The 14,112-nt window shown below is 34.2% G+C and overlaps 3 protein-coding genes across 4 annotated transcripts; all 3 read left to right on the forward strand.

The window, feature by feature from the left end:
- Positions 1–533: 533 nt before the first annotated feature.
- On the forward strand, positions 534–3,365 carry LOC146163050 (protein CEBPZOS-like). The gene is made up of 4 exons (XM_083382102.1): positions 534–686; positions 1,694–1,888; positions 2,411–2,539; positions 3,260–3,365. Exons 1-2 carry the CDS (start codon positions 539–541, stop codon positions 1,777–1,779), a joined length of 234 nt encoding a protein of 77 aa, XP_083238228.1. The 5' UTR covers positions 534–538; the 3' UTR covers positions 1,780–1,888; positions 2,411–2,539; positions 3,260–3,365.
- On the forward strand, positions 1,809–11,357 carry LOC146163051 (tRNA wybutosine-synthesizing protein 5-like). The gene is made up of 9 exons (XM_083382809.1): positions 1,809–1,859; positions 2,411–2,539; positions 3,274–3,501; positions 6,357–6,565; positions 6,991–7,161; positions 7,328–7,391; positions 8,631–8,753; positions 9,191–9,345; positions 10,745–11,357. The coding sequence occupies exons 1-9, from the start codon at positions 1,809–1,811 to the stop codon at positions 10,926–10,928; spliced, it is 1,314 nt and encodes a 437-aa protein (XP_083238935.1). The 3' UTR covers positions 10,929–11,357.
- Positions 10,875–14,094, forward strand: LOC146163052 (uncharacterized). 2 transcript variants are annotated; one of them, XM_083382101.1, is made up of 6 exons: positions 10,875–10,944; positions 11,726–11,792; positions 12,223–12,295; positions 12,511–12,648; positions 12,888–12,974; positions 13,522–14,094. In XM_083382101.1, the coding sequence occupies exons 3-6, from the start codon at positions 12,230–12,232 to the stop codon at positions 13,639–13,641; spliced, it is 411 nt and encodes a 136-aa protein (XP_083238227.1). In that variant the 5' UTR covers positions 10,875–10,944; positions 11,726–11,792; positions 12,223–12,229; the 3' UTR covers positions 13,642–14,094. The 2 variants fall into 2 exon arrangements, with proteins under 2 accessions (XP_083238227.1, XP_083238226.1); XM_083382100.1 differs by lacking the exon at positions 10,875–10,944 and adding an exon at positions 11,393–11,625.
- Positions 14,095–14,112: the final 18 nt, after the last annotated feature.

The raw sequence follows: 14,112 nt of genomic DNA on the forward strand, positions 1-14,112 counted from the left end.
GCTGTCAACAACTACTATCGACGTATCTAACAAATCTTAATATATCTTAGTGATGCAAGTAACATTGACAGAAGACAGAAAAGTATAACTGAGACCCCTAAATTAAAACATAGTAACGCTTGAATGAGCACCGTCACACAACATTACACATTGTTTTTGTATTTCTTTTTTTTTCCAGGGGAATTTATATAGATTACTTCTGATTTAATGTAAAGAAAATGTGAAACAGACATTTTATATAAAAAACAAAATATCACATTTCATAGAATGTACCAAAATGTCGACTAGAGTGATTTTACCACAAAATTGTTTCCTTAACACTATTCATAAATCGTGTTGTTTTATGATTAATAGATTATAATCATGCAGAGAGATAAATTTAGAAATAGTAGCTGAAATAACATTCTCGTTTTGCAAGCAACATTTAATAGTTAACATGTTAATATTACTTACACTTTCAAAATGACGATAGCTCTAGTTATAATAGTATTCATATTTATATTTGCTGTCATATTCTCATTTGTAAGACATTGTTGATATGAGCATTGCTTGGAAGAAATTCCTGCCCGGAGTTTTATTTGCCGAAATTCTTGGTGTTGTTGCGGTTCTTCAGTATTACAGAAAGATTGAAGGTGACCAAGAATATAGAAGAAAGTTGCATGCGAAGAAAAGCAAGGTTCTTGAAGGTTTGTTGCTTTATTCACAATGCTGTATTTTGCACAATTAGTAATAATCTTGACCATGTTAAAAATTTATACCCAGATCTCTACTAACTCATATTGTATTAAGCATTGGCGCTGGTCTAGAATCCTACCACAACGAAACACCATTTGGGTTAGGGTGCGGGTTAGCGTTTGGGTTAAGGTGGGTCAAGTATTATTATTAAACAAAGAATATAATAATACTTGACCCACCCACACCCGAACGCTAACCCGCACCCTAACTCAAATTTTGTGCGTTGATTTTAGAACTGTGGTAGGATTCTAGACCAGCGCCCAGATCTCTACTAACTCATGTTGTATTAAGCATCGGTGTTTGTCTAAAATCCTACCATATTGTTTAAACATTTATTAAAGCAATGCACATTATTTGGGTGAGGGAGTGTCAAGTATTGTTATTTAATAATATTGCTTTTACTAACTCAAACGCCAACCCGCACCCTAAATCAAATAATGGGTGTTGAGGTAGGATTCTAGACCAGCGCCGAAGCATGGTTTAACATACCTAAACTAAATTATTTCTATTCCATTTTTCATTGTTAAAATAAAACTCGTAGTAACAAGATATATCGCAGAAAAATTTAGTAAAAAGCTGTAATTACCTGACGAGAACTAGTTTAAATTAATGCACTAATCCCAAATCAATGTATAATAACTAATCAGTATATGTACTAAGAACCAGCCTGCATTTCATGGCACTTCGCGCCAAGATCTCGGGTGTGCAGCGCCAAATTCAAAGTGCAATTATGTTTTTTGCACACCTTAGGTTGGAAATCCTACTCCATCTCAACCTTTTTTAAATTTATGTCCGCCATTTACTGACTCAAATGTGTACACAAATTGCTTTTTTTAACTCTCAGGTGCACATCTGCCCCCACAGAAATGCCCCAGCATTTACAAAAATTATAGTGGCTTTTCTACATTGTTTAAATTTGAACCTTTTTAAGTTCTGAATTAGTTGTATTTTTACAAAGTATTCTACAAATCCAATGAGCTGAGTGGGAACTTGGAAATCCGCAAGCAAGACCTCCAGCTTTTTACACCCCCAACTGATTGTTAGATAAACAATGACTGACAATCAGGGGAACAATGGACAACAAAGACAACCGATTCCAGATCGCTTCCATTATGTCTATAGTTGTGATTTAGATGTTAACTTGACAATAAAGGTGATTTTTATGATTTGTGGTTTGATTTTAGAAGGCTTTAGTTTTCATGAGTATTTATGTTTGTGCATTAACAAAATCAGATTAAAACTTGTTTTCAAGTTTATAATTATGCATTCACTAGAAATATTAAAATCTGTAACCATTTAAAACTAAATCAACTAGAACCAAAACCTTATTGCATTGTTGCCAATATTTGTTTTTTTATTTCATGCGAGTTGCTAAAAGTTTTAAAAACAATTTAAAAAAAGGGATTTAAACCAAACTAGAGCTGTGTTAAACCAATCAAATAATGCAAATTAAAAGAAACTGATTTTAATTCTAATATTTAATGATGTTTATACCCATATTGAGATATTGTTGAAAGTGAGCGGTTACGATAACAAAATCTTATCAATTTAGTAAAAAGTGCCGAAACAAATGTGTATTTATTTTAAGCTTTACTAAATGAGCCATTATTTATATGTGTGTTGTATATACACTCTTTATACCACTGCTTCAACAGTTTTTTTTGTTTTATCACAGCTGTGTAGTTTGGAGGGAAAGCGCCCCGATCGTAGCTACAAAGATCTTCTCAACGACCCACACCTGCAATTTACACCAGATGGCGCCACACAGCTTGAACAAGACAGTCATTTGTACGCAACAGTTCAGGTAAAACTTGGCTTGTTCATCAATATTATTGGAAAACATGAGTATAAAAATTTTATAAAATTACCGTGTTTCATTCTTTGCTAAGTTGTCTCCTACTTACAAACATTACTTTACTGCAGTGTTCCCAAAATTTTCTGGATCGTGGCACTCGGCACACTAAAAAAATCTTAGATTTTCGCTGCACACTCGTAGCAGAACACCAATAAAGTAATTTTAGAGTCGCCCTTAACACCGACAAAGTATATGTAAATGTCTCTATATTAATACCTGGTAATGGATAGTGCGTGTTTAAGTCCTAAGTGCTTGCATATATGCCTATTGGGGATACTAATATATTGTTTTTTAACATTACAAAAAGTTTTGCGGCACACTTGACAGTCTCTCGAGGCACACTAGTATGCAGTGGCACACAGTTTGGGAATCACTACTTTAGTGTGTCCTTCAGCACTTTAAAAAGTCCAAGTTTTATATATAAATGTTACAACACTTGTTCTTTGTCTAATATGTTTATTTAGTTTATTATTCTTGCTGTCTATGGCAGTGGTTCTGTATGTTCTCGTCCCATATCACTTATTTTTGACTGTAACTTTACTCGCGTAACGTTAGTGTGCCACAGGTTGAGAACCACTGGTCTATGGCAGTTCATTTACTATATATTTTTCTATTTAGTTACTTTTAGGTTGTATCTCCAGGATAACCCACTATGCGTGATATGTGCAGGTGTTTGACGATAGCAAGGCGATTTGTCTCCCGGTACAAACAACTTACAGGCATCACTTCACAACTCCCGGCCGCAGCTTACATTCCTGGAACGAGTGCCTACAACTCCCAATTCGCTACAGCGAGTTGCCGAGGAGGGCCTAGCAACCATCACTGTGTGGGACAACCACGGACCCGGTCAGGCCATCGCAATCGGGGGAACCAACGTGCCTTTGTTCGGAAAATATGGGACTTTTAAGCGGGTAAACAATTTAGAATGAGTGGTTTTTGTTATGGTAACTTACTAACTGCATGACATTATGTATTTGTTTTTTCAAGTTTGTTACAAAATGCTAACCTATCATACATCACTAAACTAAGGGCAATATAAACAAGATAAATTAAATGAAAACTCAAGTAGAAAACTGCTTTTTGTATTATCATTATTGAAATTTTAAACCTGTAATGAATCTTGCCAGGTCTAGCTTTCATAAGCCTGAACTTTTTGCCAGAGTGGTCCTTACCCAAACCAACATTGGATTTGGTAAATTAAAAATTACATTTTTTTTTTATTAGAACTTATGTAAAACATTTAGCATGGGCTCTTATAAAAAGATATAAAAAATAAAAATAAATTCATATTTTTACTAGCAAACATTTTTTCATCTTACAGTAAACAATCACGTTTTGGTGCAAGCGTCAAAAAGTGATCCGGTCAAATAGACACTTTCAAACCTTTATGCACAGGAAGAATTAATGCCATTTTAACACTGATGCTAGAATCACAAATGGAGGTGCTTTTCTATACTTTCCAAACTCAAACCAATGAATTCAACATTTGGAAACTAAAAGTCAACAAAATTGATGTGAATCAAATATTAAAATATGATAGATTTTTCTTGCCTTCAAAACAGCTGTAAAATATTTAAAACATTATGTAAACAACAGACCAGGAAACTAATTTCAATTATATGAAGAAACACAATTTTTAAGAACAGTCAATTTAGAACTCTGGAAAGCATTGCGTTTTATTTAGCTTTACAAAACAACATTTTTCTAATTTGCTTTGTTTATTTGAAGAAATTTGATAATTTGTAACAAATAGTTGTATAAAAAATTTTTTTTGTTAAATGCCCCATTTATTGTAATAAAATCACGTTTTGTAATGAAAATACTTGTCGAATCAAAAAGAGAATTTCTTAAATATTTTCTAAAGTTGGAAAAATGGTTCATCACTTGTTTAGGCATCATTGAAAATATAAAACTGTTTGTGAACATTCAGAAATTTGCCAAAATACAGAATCAGATTTAAATTGACAAGTAATATTGCAAAACTACAGCTCTGTGATTTTTCTTTTTCAAATAATTGTGCTCCCAGCAAAATAATAAAATGTTATTCGATAATAACAATAAAGTCCAGCAACACCTAGTGTTAACCTGTTGTTGTCCAGCTTGGTTGTTAATTTGCTGACGAGAACCCACACTCTGGTATTGTGATTGAGACATCTTTAAATTGTTCATGCAGAAGACGCCCTAACTTCATTCAATTCTAAAATCACAATTCAGATTAAATTTTTTCTTGTTGCTATGTATTGTCTTTTGATTCCAACACCTGTTTCTCAGTTATGTGTTTTAGGAAGAGGCTACTCACCCAGACACCAAAGTAGTTTTTATCAACATATTATCACTAACGTATGCAACCGTAAAAGAGCGATCCGGTCAAATAGCGGTACCTCCGGAGTCTATTTACCCGGCAAAGTAATTTAAATCAATTTCCGAATTAAATCTAATACTACCACCACTCAAACCAAAATCAACAAAGGTACAAGAGCGATAACGTAAATAGCCACTTCCCAGAAATAATAACATTTTAACACTGGTATTGTTAAATTTATCAAGTATAATCACAAATTGAAGTGCTTTCTCTATAAAAGGATAACTTACTAAATATAATTGGCTTAAACATTTTAATAAATTAGCATTGTTGTATTCGCCTAAGTCCAATCACTTCACTTTATTGTGTTTTTAAATGACTGAACTTAACGTCTAAATTAAGAAAAATGACTTATATTGGACTTCTTTTTCACTGGTCTAAAAATCCAACCACATTTATTTTAATAGTAACGAAACGAGTTGTCGAAGTTGAAATTGAAAGGAAGACATAAATGTGTAAGAAGAAATATAATAATAAAACTTGACCCACTCAATCTCCCACCCTAACCCGGATATTGTTAGCAATATAAACCCTCGGACGCAAATGTTATAGGATTCTAGACCAGTGCATTTCCTTTTAAAAGCAATGATTTAAATAACCATGACAGTGAATTGGCTGATATTAAGTCATTTTATGCGAGAATTGACTTGGACTTTAAATGTTTTTGAACGGCCACGTTTTATTAAGTCTTTTGAAATGACTTGAGTACAACAACCCCTTAAAATTTAAATCCTTAAATTCTTAAACTTTTCACCGCGCAAAAAAAAATCCCAGCACCGTCACGCCTTATTGAACACAGAGCAGCTGTTTCCAAGCGAAGTGAAGCTTTTAAAACATCGACGCATTTCAGGAAATTCCTGCTTTGTTAGTTTGTCCTAACTTTTACGGGGAATAGGCTTGTCACTAAAGCATGTTGGGCCTAGTTTGGCTGAGAACTTGCTTCTTGCAGTGGTATTGCATTTAATTTATGTCTGAAGTGTAGAAGTGTATACCACTATTATTTGTAGTAATTTACACCCAATAAATAGTTTTTGAAGTAAATTCTATGCCAAAGCTGTTTTGAAATGCTATGAAACTTTATTTTTTATGTTATAGGTTACTGCAAATCCTGTGTCTTATTTATAGGTTTCCATAATTAAAACATGTTTTATGGATGTGTTTTGTTTTGCCTTTTGCTTGTAACATTTTCAAAGGTAAGTATGTGTTTGAATCTACTTATGATACAGATTTAATAAAGCTTTACAGGTTTTGCCTAAACATTAGCAGCATCAACTGAAAGCTCCACTAAAGTGTTGGTTACATTTGCACCTTAAAGGTTGTTTTGCTCTTTAAAGTTATTGAAGAAATTTTGTTTAAGATTGTGAATAACTCCGTTCTTTTTAGTTTGTAAAACTTTTTTTTCAGATTTCATGTGAACTCAGCGAGTCTGAAATTGAGTCCCTAAAATCCTTACCAGGACACCTGAAGCCTTTTGGTTCGGCCGGCCCATATTTTGAGATCCCTATAACCGAGGGGTTCCCAAAGCCACACGACTTTTTCAACCAGTTTGTTGTCCCCTCCATTCCTCTTGTAATGAAAGGTGGAGCAAAACTTTCACCAGCTTATGAAAAGTGGTAAGTAAAAATGTAAAATTAGGAACCAACTTAAAATTGATTTTGTTGGAGTCTAATGATTAGTAATAATTTGTGACAGAACAAACAATTTTCTACAAACAACTTCCTTACTTGTTTGTAAGGTCTAGTAAAGCTTGAAATTTGCTGATTTTAAATGAAGCATAGCAATGCTAAAGCTGCAATTGTTTTCAATTTTTCTGAAGATTAATTCTGTTTAACCCAAGTATTCCAGAATGGCTAACTGCCCTAAAGAATGCTACTTATTAATGGAATCTTTGTGAATGACCGTATTTGTCTAATTTTAAATAAAAATCAGGTGGCGCTGTATAAAGACAAATTATAGTGAAAACTTATTAATGTGTCACTGTTAGTCATAATCATTAAATATTTTTTCTATAAATTGTGTATGTACTTTGTAATTCTAGGTCTGACGAATATTTCCTTGAGCACCCGGGATCTACTGAATCAGTTTACACAGAGCCGAGGAAGAAAGAAGTTAGAACTGAAATAGGAGAAGATATGCCGTTCCGTGACTATGTTAAGAGATACACCAGCGAAGAAATTTATATGGTCTACAAAGTGCCAAACTTTCTCCGGTAAAATTACTTACTTAACTTTAAAATATAAGGTGGGGATAACTTTTGTTGTATTCCCCTTTTGCTAAATAGAAGATTTACTAAATTTATATTTGTAGTTGGTTTCTAAAGGTAATGCATGTCAGCATTCAATCAGGGTTTTAAATCTGGAACATGTTTTTTGCAGAAGTGATGTTTTCCTTCCCCCTCCACTAAAGTGCGATCCAGTACTTAAAGAACTTGCTCTCACGGTACAAGAAAAATACATATATTTATTGTTTTTTTCATTGATTTAGCGGAAATCAGGTGGCACCACTCAATCACATTATATATACTGTTGCTGCCAGGCATTGTATTAATTTAAAAATTGTTTTTCTAGTAAATATTTTTTATTAATAAATGTACCAACGTTTCGATAACTCATATGGGTAATCTTCCTCAGGGCTGATACTTTTGTCATGACAGCGTTTGCAGAGAGTAACGTTTCAGTTTAAAGGAACACTCCATCAAAAAACACACAGTTGTACATTAAAAGATAAACTCAAAATTGCATTTTATTTCAAAGGTTGAAAACTTGCATAAATACATATTGTGGTTCCACAAGTAAAACACGACCAGGTGATGTGGTCCACTAATAGTTTATGTTTAACCTTGTTATGACCAGGTGTTGTGGTCCACTAAAGTTTATGTTTAACCTTGTTATGACCAGGTGATGTGGTCCACTAAAGTTTATGTTTAACCTTGTTATGACCAGGTGATGTGGTCCACTAATAGTTTATGTTTAACCTTGTTATGACCAGGTGATGTGGTCCACTAAAGTTTATGTTTAACCTTGTTATGACCCGGTGATGTGGTCCACTAAAGTTTATGTTTAACCTTGTTATGACCAGGTGTTGTGGTCCACTAAAGTTTATGTTTAACCTTGTTATGACCAGGTGATGTAGTCCACTAATGGTTTATGTTGTTTAACCTTGTTATGACCAGGTGATGTGGTCCACTAATAGTTTATGTTTAACCTTGTTATGACCAGGTGATGTAGTCCACTAATGGTTTATGATTAACCTTGTTATGACCAGGTGATGTGGTCCAGTAATAGTTTATGTTTAACCTTGTTACGACCAGGTGATGTGGTCCACTAATAGTTTATGTTTAACCTTGTTACGACCAGGTGATGTAGTCCACTAATGGTTTATGTTTAACCTTGTTATGACCAGGTGATGTAGTCCACTAATGGTTTATGTTTAACCTTGTTATGACCAGGTGATGTGGTCCACTAATAGTTTATGTTTAACCTTGTTATGACCAGGTGATGTGGTCCACTAATAGTTTATGTTTAACCTTGTTATGACCAGGTGATGTGGTCCACTAATAGTTTATGTTTAACCTTGTTATGACCAGGTGATGTAGTCCACTAATGGTTTATGTTTAACCTTGTTATGACCAGGTGATGTGGTCCACTAATAGTTTATGTTTAACCTTGTTATGACCAGGTGATGTGGTACAGCAGTGGAGGAACCAGATCAGTTCTACACCACGACGGCGTTGAAAACATCAACTGTTTGTTCCGAGGAAACAAGACCCTCATATTTGTCAGCCCATTCCACACCGAAGAGGTAAAAAGCAGATCATATTAAAAACTTGCTGTTTTGTTTGTTCCTGCCAATTTATCTTTGACATTTAAATAGTTATTACAGTTGGTTTTGCTGATTAAACTTCTACTGTTACTACTTTTATATGTCCAATGGCAATGCATCTCATTTTACTGTAAGATTAATATTTAAAGTTGATTATTAGGTTGCCTGGCAAGACTAAAGTCAAATTAACAAAATGTGTAAACTAATACATTCTTAAGACATGTTAACCATTTGGTAAGTAATTATTATTATTGATTTTAGTAACTATTAACGAAAAGAATACCCTTGGGGTGGATTTGTTATTATATACAAAATAATATACTTCTGTTTGCCAACATTAAATCGTTATTTTACGGCAACATATACAATCATGTTACTGGTTCTGATCCTTCATATTTAGTCGCCATTATGTGTAGGACTGGGTCGCCAATGTACTCGACATCCCCAGTGGTTCTTACTCCAGCGCCGACGTTGATTCAGTTGATTTTGTGAAGTATCCCGATCTTGCCAAGCACAAGTACGCTGTTGTGAACATGAAACAAGGAGATTGCCTCTTTATACCCTACAAGTGGTGAGCTAAATGCATTGCTTAATGTCCCTAAGAACTTGTGTATATAGTTTCTTTTAGTATGCTTTGTCTAATAGCAACATCATATGTACTTCATTGGTTGTTACACTAATTAACTCTTCTAGGACTTATTTCTTTCCTTCAACGTTTCGGCTACTAGCTAGTATTTACTTTGCGTAATGTTAAGCGTGGTGTTGTTGCATTCCCTGATTAAGGCATTCTTCCTAGGCAGCCGAAATGATTAGAATGAATAATAAATTGTGGATCGTTTTTAGTCAACTATGCCTGGTAGCAACAGCATATGTATTGTGTGGGTTATATTGCACAAAATATGATATGAATTACCATATGCTGGTTTCTAAAAAAAATTCTAAAATCGAAATAACAAATATATTTTCCCTTATCCGTTTTAATAAACTTTCATATTGAACCTCTAACGTTATAAGGAATAATATGAAGATAGAGAACATATGCAACTTATTCCTTAAGGAAGGAACTAATTGTGGCTGGATATTGGTTTAAGGATATTATCACGCGCCATATGCACTTTCTAAACCAGCTGACAGCAAATTAAGCCATATAACAATATCGTCAATTAAACTCTACCATTATTCATAGTGAAATGCAAGAAATAAGGTGGTCTTAATGGTGCGCCATTAAATGTTGCCTGGTGTGCCGTGGCCAGATGGAAAAGTATTTAAAATATAAAACATTTAGTCTTTCATAATTACCTTTACTTTCTCTTTCGGCTTAGTTTGTTATACTACAGTACTTTGAACATAATTCAACTATAAGGCTTTTGTAATAAAAAGCCATTCAAGAGAATAGCGGTATATCCTATAAAAAAGCAAGAATAAAATAATTAAATCATGAACTAGCGAACGACCATTTACTTTTGTGTTTTGGCATATTTCCTCTTTTTAAAGCCGAGTATCGCTCTCATACAGAAGTCAACATCGCGATAAAACGTAACATGAATAAGTCTTTACGCTTGTATTTTGTTTTAGTTTTTATTCTGATAACAACAGGGCAGGGCAACTTTTTGTTTCCAACTATTTTTTACTTACAATCGCCACATACATTTTACCTCATTTTATATGCTATATATATTTATGATAGTTCGAGCAGTAGAAGCATTGGTTGTTGGAAAGAATTTCACATAGGAACAAGATAAACCTTCCCTACATATTTTAAACTTTATTCACAATCAGGTGACATTCTTACGATTAAAGAAACTTTTCTCGTTACACTTTTTACAGCGAGTACATCATTGACATCACTGATTTTCCCGTTATCTCTGGTGTATATTAATTATTGGGTCACTGGCAATCTTAAAAAGCTCAAATGTTGACTGACGCGTCGTAGGTTGCCCTCCCCTGTTTAATTATTTATTTTGCTCTAGGGCGCACCAAGTGAACTCGTTCGGGCGCAACCTAGCGGTGAATGTGTGGTTCAACCACAAGCCGGCGCACCTGAGCAACATGACGCAAGCAAGATGCGGGGAACACCCCGGACCGATATCACTGGCAGATGTTGAATTCAACGAAAAACATTTCGAGAACGTGGTCGGTAAAGCGGTCGGTTAAGCGGTCTTCGACAAAGGTACAAGGCCTTTAAGAGGGGGTATTTTTAGGGGTATTTTAATACAAGTGGTCTTCAATCTTTAGTGGCTGAAAACAAGTGGCACTGGTGAATAATTGTACTTCAAGTTAGCAAGCTTCCGCACAACGTGCTTCATGTGCTTCATAGACGCCGACTTTTGAATATATATAGTCTGACACCAGTCTCTCTTAACCCATGGGTACAACCCGAACATGGGCCCCGGGTTGGATCGTTTATTATAATGGTTAGGTTTACAAATGTTAATTCTGAGGAAGAGTTCTAAGAAAGTAAAAAAAAAAACGGATGCAATATAACATATGATTCATATTATATAAAATTTAACTTATGCTAATAATTATGTTGTGTCTGCTTACAAGAGTTCAGTGAAGTGAATTGAGTCGCCAAAGCCTCGTTGTTATGCTTGCGCTCAGTATTGTCGTCGCAAAAAAAGGTTGAGAAACACTGTTTTACAGAATGCTATAGTTGCACTCGCGCCTTGGTATTCTACGATCTGCACAGTTCTTGCACACCTCATTGGTTCCTAATTCCGTGAAAAAACTAAATACCTGGTTGCAGATTTATCGCACTTATTGACTCCACACTAGTTGCATTCCTCGCTAAAGGAACAGCATTTATAAAAGAATCTTGCGATGGGTAATTGTTGGCGGAAGACAGAACAATGTAAGTTTAAAAAAATCACAAAAAACTGTCGTATTACCGAGCATAACAAAAACAAACGTAGGTTTGCTTAACTTTAACTTGTGACGTCACTATTTTTCAGATCACAAACCTTCTGAAGAAACGGAAAAAACAAAAAGCGACCAAAAGAAAAAAAATCAAAATATTTTGTAAGTTGCAGCTTTATAGCAGCAATGTTTTGTACTAGTTGTATCACATATTTTGATTTTGCGAATCAAATTTGGTTTCGCCATAATGAAATTACATGGGCAAAAAAAACTCTTTAAAAATAGAAATAGTATTTTGTAATGTGCTCTACGCCCATATAACCCAAAGTAGTTCGCGTGCATTTTACAAACAGTTTAAATATGACATTTTACGAAACTTTTTTTACAACAAAATAAGGCGACGGTCGTTTATTTTGAAAGCAAAGATAATTTTGCCCCTTAGAGAACAGAAAAAGTGTGATTTTTGTGTGTAACTCATAACATGAAAATAATGTATGACTTGTTACAAATTTAAATACTTTACTGTAAAGCTTTTTAGGTGTGATAAAACTTGCAAAAATACCAAAGTTCTACAAACTATATTGCTTTTCAGTCTTGTGATGTTCCGTCAGCTTCGTAAGAAGAAGTTTATGGACTTTGATGATATAAAGGCGGGTTTGCAAGATGTAAGTAAACAACTGCCACCTTACTTTACTAAGCACCGTCAGTCTGTCAATCCTGTGAATTGTATGGATTCAAGCTCAAAATAATTTATTTATCAAATATGGATCCAATATTTGTTGAGGTGTCAATCAGCGTAACCTCTTATACTTGTTGAATTGGTGGAAGATAGGAAGTTGTTTTGCGGTAAACTATTGTTATTTATACATTTTCGTTGCAGAGCATTCCTGAGTCATCTCTTTTGTGGAACGAACAATGCGAGAAAATAGCGAGAGATTTCTACAACGCGATCGACCAGAACGAGGACGGTGACGTCAATAAACTAGATGTCGACGTCATCAGGGGATCGGGGAAGAAGGTAACACTGTGACGTCACTCCAGATGACGTCATAAAAATGAACGATTTCAATTTGACCGAAGAAATACTTGATGTTATTTTACAGGTCTTATAGTTGCTTTATCTTTAAAAAAACTGTGGATAAATAATATTAACGCTTGAAATTAAAATAAAGTAAATTGAAAAATGATCACGAAATATACGGAGCGCTGTAAATTAAGCAAACACGCAATTTGTAAAACTTGATTTTTGCTACTCAGAATATCTTGGAACTTATCGAAAAAACTGATGACATCTTCGCGGAACTCCATTCAGCTTTGGAAAGTGCCAGAAACCAGTATAAGTTTGTGAGTTTTTATCTTTGGTGGATTTGTTAAGTAGAAAATAGGCAAGGAACGCTGTTTGTAATGCGGCGTAATGTGGTCGTGTGGCCAAAGCCTTTACTTTATTGTTTACATTTCTTTAGGGTATTTTCTTTTTATAATATATATTTTTTTGAAGGAAAACATTAAAATGTTATATTTTTAAAAGAAATAGAAAATTAATTATCACTAATACAAACTTTTTTAAATATATTTTTTGTAATGAATTTTTTTTGTATGTTTCTTTTTAGCAACACATAATTGACATTATTATTTTACGGGCGGCGTCAAGCATCGTAGTTAATGAAATTAACAATGTGATCACTTTAAATATGTGACGTCATTATTGCACAAATTTGCATTTGTGACGTCATTATTGTAATAACTATACATTTGTGAAATGTATTAACTTTGCATCGATGACGTCATTATTCTAACAATTTGCATTTGTGACGTCAGTATTGTAATAACTCTACATTTGTGACGTCATTAATGTAATAACTTTGTAATGACGTCATACTTGTGATGTCAGGAGTTGATTAAGAGGTTGTTGTCACGTGGTGAGATCGATAAAGAAAGAGGCAGCAACATTTACGGCGACAAGTTCCTTCAAGGGGGATTCCCCGCCGCTATGTTCAAACAAGAACTCTAATTCCAGACCGTCCGGATTCGCTTCTGTCCGGGTCTTCGTAATCTCACGTGTTTGTAAAAAGGAAGTTTGTCGTTTTTAAAAGTTAATCCGTTGTAATTGTGGTATTTTAATTACTGATTTTTATAATGCTTAAATACCAAAATCCTTTAAATTTTATTACAACAACGTTCCCTTTTTACTTGTTTTTTCGCTAGCTTAGAATCCACTTTCGCAGTAGTTTTTGTTGTTTTAAATACTGCCACTTTACTGTTATTTGTTCTTGCCTTGCACCTTACTTTCGCACAGATGCAATATTTTCGTTGTCTTTAACATCAACCCGTCTTGCCTTCTTTATTTCTATTACTATGTACATGTGCATTGTGTGTTACAATATTTTTGTGAGAATATTATGCATAAAGTTTTCATGGGTTTCGCTGTTAAATAAATATTTCTCTTGTGGTTAACAGACCACGGTGGGCTACATATGTCCCC

The sequence above is a fragment of the Ascidiella aspersa genome, chromosome 2, assembly GCF_963924565.1.
Source record: "Ascidiella aspersa chromosome 2, kaAscAspe10.2, whole genome shotgun sequence".
NCBI lineage: Eukaryota > Metazoa > Chordata > Ascidiacea > Phlebobranchia > Ascidiidae > Ascidiella > Ascidiella aspersa.